The sequence below is a fragment of the Pieris rapae genome, chromosome 2 (assembly GCF_905147795.1).
Source record: "Pieris rapae chromosome 2, ilPieRapa1.1, whole genome shotgun sequence".
In the NCBI taxonomy this organism is placed as follows: Eukaryota; Metazoa; Arthropoda; class Insecta; order Lepidoptera; family Pieridae; genus Pieris; species Pieris rapae.
The window spans coordinates 541,947-549,225 of NC_059510.1; the positions used below are offsets into that span (position 1 = coordinate 541,947).

The window sequence follows — 7,279 nt, forward strand, 5'->3', positions numbered from 1 at the left end:
TTACCGCTAGTCTCAAATTTAGCTTACAACTTGAGACAGCATTAGGTATGACAAAAAAATAATAATTATACGCTTTTGTTGCACCGGAGTCAAGTTCGAGCTCGTCTCAAGTCTCGTTTCAAAATCTTAGCCTACAAAGTACAATCTTCATTTACAATACCATAGTCGATAGACATTAGACACCTGTAATCTGTAATCTGCATTCTGCATGTATATTTTTATTTCAGATAATTGACAATTTAGGTTAGCCTCGGAGTTCGGACCGGATTATATTAATTTAGAACTTAAATTATGTATTTAGGAGGAATAAGTGATCTTTAACATAAGATCATCATGGTTCGTTGCAAGTTTTTATATTGATGTAAAATTTCTATTAAATCATGTTACTATAAAGTTGTCTATTTTCAGGCGCTCCTAGGAGCTCAACTCGTTATAACACTTATAATGGTTTCAATCATACAAAAGCTTGGCAATTATTCCTTTGCAAGATGGTTATTATGTTCGCAAGGTTTATATCGATACCTGTATCCTGATAATAGTGAATTAAAGAGTTTGGCGGGAGTTCCAAAAGAAAGACCGAAAGTCAAAAAGGGTGGAAAAAATGAATTAAATGGAAAACCTGAAACATTTCATATTCCTAGAAGCTTAGATATACAGTTGGAAACAGCTCCAGTAACAGCATTAGACCTAGTACATCTCCGGTTCTATTCAGACTATATTTGGATAGTGGATTTTTCATTATATTCTAGCATAGTATATATAATATCGGAGGTAAACAATTTATATGATATCATTTGTATTATTGCTTAAATATTTATTTTAATGATAACATTTCTTTTTAGATTTATACCTGGATATTTCACCTTAAAGATGAATTTAATCTGAGTATGGTGTGGTGCCTCTTGGTGGTCCTCTTTTCATTGTATCCTTTTAATTCAACATCTATAGTTTCAAAAATAATCTTACCAACAAAGAAATGTACAATTTATAAAATCAATATTCAATTCTATTCAATAATATCAAATTACATAGAGTAATATTGTAAGAATTTTGCTTGTCTTACCTAGTACATTATGGTGACAAATGGGCATAAACATCTAGCAATAATTTACTAATACATGTTAAACTTATGTGAAAAGCCTTTTTAAACTCCTTAATGAATATACAGTAAAATATTACTCTCACTGACTAAACAGTACTTCACTAGTGATGAGTCTATCAGTGAAAGATCTATTTGCATTGTAGCTTTCTGTGTATTCCTTCTTGTCGCTATGATGGTGCTGATTGTGGATGAGAGCAATTTAGAGGTTGGTGTTGATCCAGCTTATGATAGCTTTTATGAAAATGCATCAAAATTCCTGGAGAACCAAGGCCTAAGTTCTGTGTAAGATTTTATCTTTATTTGTATAGACATTAAATGATTACATTAACTTTTGTAAAACTCCGTTTAAGTTTCAGTTTTTCATGCTTACTTCTTGACTATTTTAGCTAAATACAGATGAAATGCCTATAATTTAATTAAATATACCAATTGAAACATTATTTTACTATGATTATTTTCTTTTCAGTGGTCCAGCATCAAAACTAATTTTAAAGTTATCATTGGCAATTTGGGCTGCCTTTATTGGTACTCTATTTACATTTCCTGGCTTGAGAGTTGCCAGAATGAATTGGGATTCAATAAGGTAATTCTAGTTTCATCTTAATTATCAATTTTCTATATATTTTGTACACACAAACAAATGCCATAATATACATTTACACACTATTTTTAGTTAAATTTTTCTTTTATAATTTTGGCTTAGTTAAATAAATTAAATTACAATTAGTCAAATGTATTAAATAATTATTTTTTGTTTGTTCCCTTTTATAAATCTTTTTGTTATTGTATGTATCATGTATTCCATCTTTGGCTATGTTCTCAGTATATTTGTTTGTAATTATATATAATTTATGTTAGCTGTAGGAGTACTAAATAAATAAATAATAATACTATATTGCTATTAAACTCTAATTCAAGGTCCTAGGTCCTAAAGGAATTGTTAAAAACCATTGAAACCATTGTTACAGTGATAAATATACAATATATTTATTAGAAACATTACCAACTTTGTGTTGTTGTATATGTGAAAGTTCGAATTTTTTAATTGTTAATTATATTTATATGTTTAACAGCATTGATATGACTGAAGTGTATCTAATTTATAGGTATTATGGGGAAAATAAAGTAGCTGCTATGCTTTTAAATGTGAACTTTGCAATGCCATTTATCCTCGCTCTTATGTGGGTGAGACCTGTTACTCGGCACTATTTAACTGTCCGTGTTTTCAGTGGCATGACTGAACCACTGTAAGTACTTTTTAAAATATGTAAATTATGTTTTTTATATACATATGTAGAAGAGAAATTAGACCAATAAGCCAATATAGTTGGCTTTTAAAAAAGAAAAAATATATGACAGGTCAGATTTAGGATAAAATATTATATTTTGCCTTGATTTAATTTACAATATTAAAGTCAAATCATCTATAATAAACCATTTCCAGTATGACGTCGGCGCAATTTGACTCCATGCGTCTGATTCTGGTTATCATCACAATGGTACTCCGAGTAATCCTGATGCCGCGTCAGCTCCAGGCTTACTTAGATATGGCGCAGAGGAAACTTGACGCTCAGAAGAAAGAGGCTGGGCGTATCACTAACATAGAGCTGCAGAAGAAGGTAGAAAATGTTATTCTGTTTATATAAATTTACTGGAAAATATAATTATTTTGCAATCATATATTTAACAAAATATAATATTTTTTTAATAATTAGAAGATAAAAACTATTTATATTTATGATTTAAATGTAGTAATGGGGATGTTTATAAACAATTTTATAAGCATGAACTCTTATATGCTGTATAAACTAATGTGGTAATTAAAACATATTTTTTTGTGAATATAGTAAAGCAATTCTTATATATTGCTCTTCTAGCTAGAATTGCATGGATGAGATAGCTTTTTCAAAGCCCTTTTTATTTAAGTTTGTTATTAACTATACCATGAATATGCAAGAACCCTTTTAATTATTAAAAATTTTAATATTTCAGATAGCATCAGTGTTCTACTACCTATGCGTAGTGGCCCTCCAGTATCTGTGCCCCGTGGTGATGTGTGCCAACCTCGCACTGATGTACAAAACACTGGGTGGGTTCACGTGGACTGGGACGGAGTTGGAACCGGTAGTGCGGACAATGCCTACCGATATGGAGCAATTTCAAATGGCGTGGGAGAATTTAAAGATGGTTTGTTCAAACATTTATCTCTGAACTGTCTAATTAAAGTAAACATTCGTATAAAAAACAGGTTACAATTGGGCCAAGCTTCGTAAAATATTATTTTAATAACAAAATAAATATACTTATTATTATTATTATGTATAGTATAAAAACACACTAAACACTAGCAGCTCAATAAACTGTTCCGCGTGTTTTTAGAGATATAGAGAAACAATTCAACTTATTTTTAAGTTCAAAGAGGGTGCACTAATTACACTTTCCGGAAGATTAGTCCAGTCAGTTTATTAGGGTGTTTGTGTTGTATTAAGTGGTCTCCAGTTTTATAGAACTACCCCTACAACTAAATAAGTGAAAATACACATTTGAATGTGTATTTTCACTTAAAGTAGAGTTTCTCAATTCCTGGGTCAATTTAGTGGCTAGTTAGGATTTCATAGGTTTCAATGAGGTTACCTCTTAATCGTCTACTTCCTTAATTAGTAAGGTCCAGTGTTTTCAGATGCTTATTATAAGATTTGTTCCTGAGTGACCTGATCATTTTCATGGCAGTTTTTTGAACCCTTTCAAGCATACTAATCCTTAATGAAATAAGGATCCCAAATGCTGTGGGCATACTCTAATAGTAATCTACCCATTTATATAGCTTTAGGAGTGTTCTTGGTGAAAGGCATTTGAATGATTTTATCACTAAATAGAGCTTGGAATTAGCGTTTTTTACAATATTCATGCAGCAACTACTGTTGACCTAGGCGATTAGTATTGTGCGGATTTTTCTTTTCTATGTGCAATATTGTGCACTTATTAGCATTATATGATAGCAGCCACTGCTTGGTCCAATTAAAATATCATCTAAGCCAGGGTGGCTATAGTGTTATTGCTTGAGATTGGGAGGTTGGATTTCCAAAAAATGTATTGTCGTCGGCAAATATTGAATCTGAAATCTTTAGGTCGATCATGTACAGAATAAAAAGTATAGGGCCAAGTACTGATTCTTGAGGTACGCCACTTAATACTTGTCGAGGCAAGGACAGTATATCTCCAATGCGAACTTGAAAAGGTATTCCGTAGATTATATGTTTAAGTTCATCCTAGTCGAAACTTCATACCCATTGATGGGTAGGCACATGAGAAAGTTAGATGTGAGGGATCGTTTTGGTACAAATCCATCCTGTTTGCAGGGTATAATATTTTTATTGAATAGGAATTTCTGCAATTTCTCAGCTATAATCTTCTCCATTCATTTGGATAATATACATGTGAGACTTATAGGTCGATAGTTGGAGGGTGATAATTTATTACCTTTCTTAAATATTGGCACAGCAACAACAACACTTGCTTAGTAATTTAAGGGACCATGTTTCGATCCGATAATTTCTAAAATCCGTGTCATGACTGTTTCTTCTGCAACATCTTAGCATCAGTCAAGGCTATGTGGATAACAACACTGGGGATACATTAACCGGTGCAGGTAATTCTTGGGCCGTGGTCGATCAGCACCATAACTAACTCTGCTGTTTGTATCAGCAAGATAAAAAATAATTAAACAGTTAGTCAACAAGAGAGTTTTCCATATAACCCTATGATAAAATTTGTCATTTCATGTAATCTTTAAAGATATCATTTACATATCTTTAAATCGTCAAATTATATTTTTTATGAATAAAATGGGTTGGCCATTTCATGATATGCTAATTAGAATCTTTGCAATGATTTTAATTCTAAGATTCAATATGAGTATGTAAATTTTAACCATGAAATTATTTTGTAAAAGCACACTATACCAATTGGTTCGCAATTGTGTCGCTGGCCTTATGTTTACACAATTTTTGTTTCAGATATTTACAACAGAGGTCTACCGTGGAGTACTAGGCTTCAGCACCTGGTGGTGCTGCTTCGCGTGGTTTATCTCTACTTCACTCGGTGCCATGTATCAGAGTTACTTTAGAATCTCATGAGATTTTATAAACAAAGCTTGTTTTATAAGTACGCTGTAGAAAAATTTATCCAAAAAAAATATTCATAAAAAATAAACTTTTTTATCTTGGGTTAAAGAGAATTGTATAGACGACGTACTTTAACTTTTTAAACTAGACTGAATTATTTTTTATGAATATATTTATAGTGTGTACAATAATGTGTCATGTTTCTATTAACTTCTTTGTTAATGTATTAATGTTTGGCAGTGTTATCTGTAACACAAGAAAAGCATGGCTAATCTATTTGAAATGACAAAATCTCATACAAATTAGTTTTGTAAGTGAAGTGTTGTTTTTATATTTTATTTATTTTAATAGTGTTGAGTTTTTGGGTATGATTTTATGTTTGTTTATTTACATGCCTAAGCATTGTGAGCTGGTTGACGTCATCTAAAAAACGTATTACACAATGATGTCTTTTATTTATATTGTCTTTTTACTATATAAAGTTTATTTGCTCTTCTGGGTTATGTTTTGTTTTTGAATACTAATCAGTGAATGTTTTTAATGTAGATAGCTGATCAGTCTGGTTATACATACTCACAGAGATGTTGCTGACTAAAATCCTTCAGTAGAATTATATAAATGGTTATAACCATTTTGAAATTGTAACAAATTTTATGTATCATACTTAAAGAATGTTCTGTCCCAGAATCATGTCACAAGGAATTTAATCAGAAAAAACAATACTTCAACATGAATTAAATAGACTACATTTATTGACATATGAGATTGATCGCTTCATCAGTAGGGCCTCTGGTTAAAGATGATCATAGAAACACTATCTCTTTTTTTACATTCTAATTAAAAATAAAATATGATGTTAATGAAGACTGTATCATAGACTTAAATATGGGATTGGTACCTTACCGCCAGTATTATTCTAATGCATGCTTTCATCAACGTATCGCTTTAAGTTATACAATTAAATTTGTACTACTATTAGACATAGTTTAAAATATTTACACTGGATTGTTTTCAATAAATTTTTTTAATGTTTACCTTAGTTTTTGTTTATCCTTGCATTTTTGAGAGATTTAGTATCAGCTAATATAATAGTCGTTAGAAAGTTAAATTTCTTGAAAGAAAATATTATAATTATTATAATATAATATCAAATCTTCGTTAAAAATATTAGATTACAAGCAATATAGCCATGATAATTTACTAAATCTATCTATATAACATATACAGTCAAACCTGGATAAGCGAGAGTTCAAGGGAGCACAATCTCATTCTCGCTTATAGAGGTTTCTCACTAACCCGAGTTTCTCGCTAATGCAGGTACATGTATAGCGTTTCTCTCTTATAGAGGTAATCAGCAATAACAAGACATATATTCATGCACTATGTAATTTTATTTTATTTAGAACTTATTTACACTTTAAAAAATCCGTCAATTTCGTTCGGGTTTCTGTTTTTGTATTTTGAATGTTTTTCTCTAATTCATAAATTTTGTCGAATATTGCTTGATCAACAACCGCCGCGTATTCAAAGTACTGATGGACCGTCTCCAGCGCATTTTTCAAGCTAGCTTCATTGGAATGATCTTAACAATGGTAAGAAGTTCCACGAAAGTTAAGAATGAGTCATAAAATAGCAGATGTTAAATTTGTCATTTGTTCCTCCTAAATAATATACATAAATAAATGAAGCTCAACTGTCGCTTATAGAGGTATAGATAAGTAGCAGTCTCACTTACGGAGGTCCATGAGGGTAAAACGACTCTCTCTTACAGAGGTTTCTGTTTCTCGCTAATAGAGGTTTTGGGAGCTTAAAATGACGGGTCCTGGCTATTACTCTAACTCATAGAGTTTTCTCACTTATCCAGTTCTCACTTACCCAGGTTTGACTGTACTATATAAATAAAACTACATACTACTCATGTTGCTGTTTGTATGTTCAATGACAATTCAAGGCTTCCATTAATAAAATATTTCTCTATAGAAAGTAACTTATTACTAGTGTTTTTTACAGGATTCAAAGCTGTGTTTATTAATATCATATTAACATATCTTTA

The 7,279-nt window shown here is 31.0% G+C and overlaps 1 protein-coding gene across 1 annotated transcript; it reads left to right on the top strand.

The window, feature by feature from the left end:
* Positions 1–178: 178 nt before the first annotated feature.
* Positions 179–6,258, top strand: LOC111004092 (transmembrane protein 161B). The gene is made up of 9 exons (XM_022274939.2): positions 179–336; positions 409–771; positions 843–922; positions 1,169–1,384; positions 1,569–1,685; positions 2,209–2,349; positions 2,547–2,721; positions 3,095–3,289; positions 5,119–6,258. The coding sequence occupies exons 1-9, from the start codon at positions 334–336 to the stop codon at positions 5,236–5,238; spliced, it is 1,410 nt and encodes a 469-aa protein (XP_022130631.1). The 5' UTR covers positions 179–333; the 3' UTR covers positions 5,239–6,258.
* The last annotated feature ends 1,021 nt before the right edge of the window (positions 6,259–7,279 follow it).

Bases quoted from the DNA above. Each gene is read 5' to 3' on its own strand.
- LOC111004092 (XM_022274939.2), top strand. The intron at 1,385-1,568 runs GTAAGATTTTAT...TTTTCTTTTCAG, and splicing joins AACCAAGGCCTAAGTTCTGT to TGGTCCAGCATCAAAACTAA. The intron at 3,290-5,118 runs GTTTGTTCAAAC...TTTTTGTTTCAG, and splicing joins CGTGGGAGAATTTAAAGATG to ATATTTACAACAGAGGTCTA.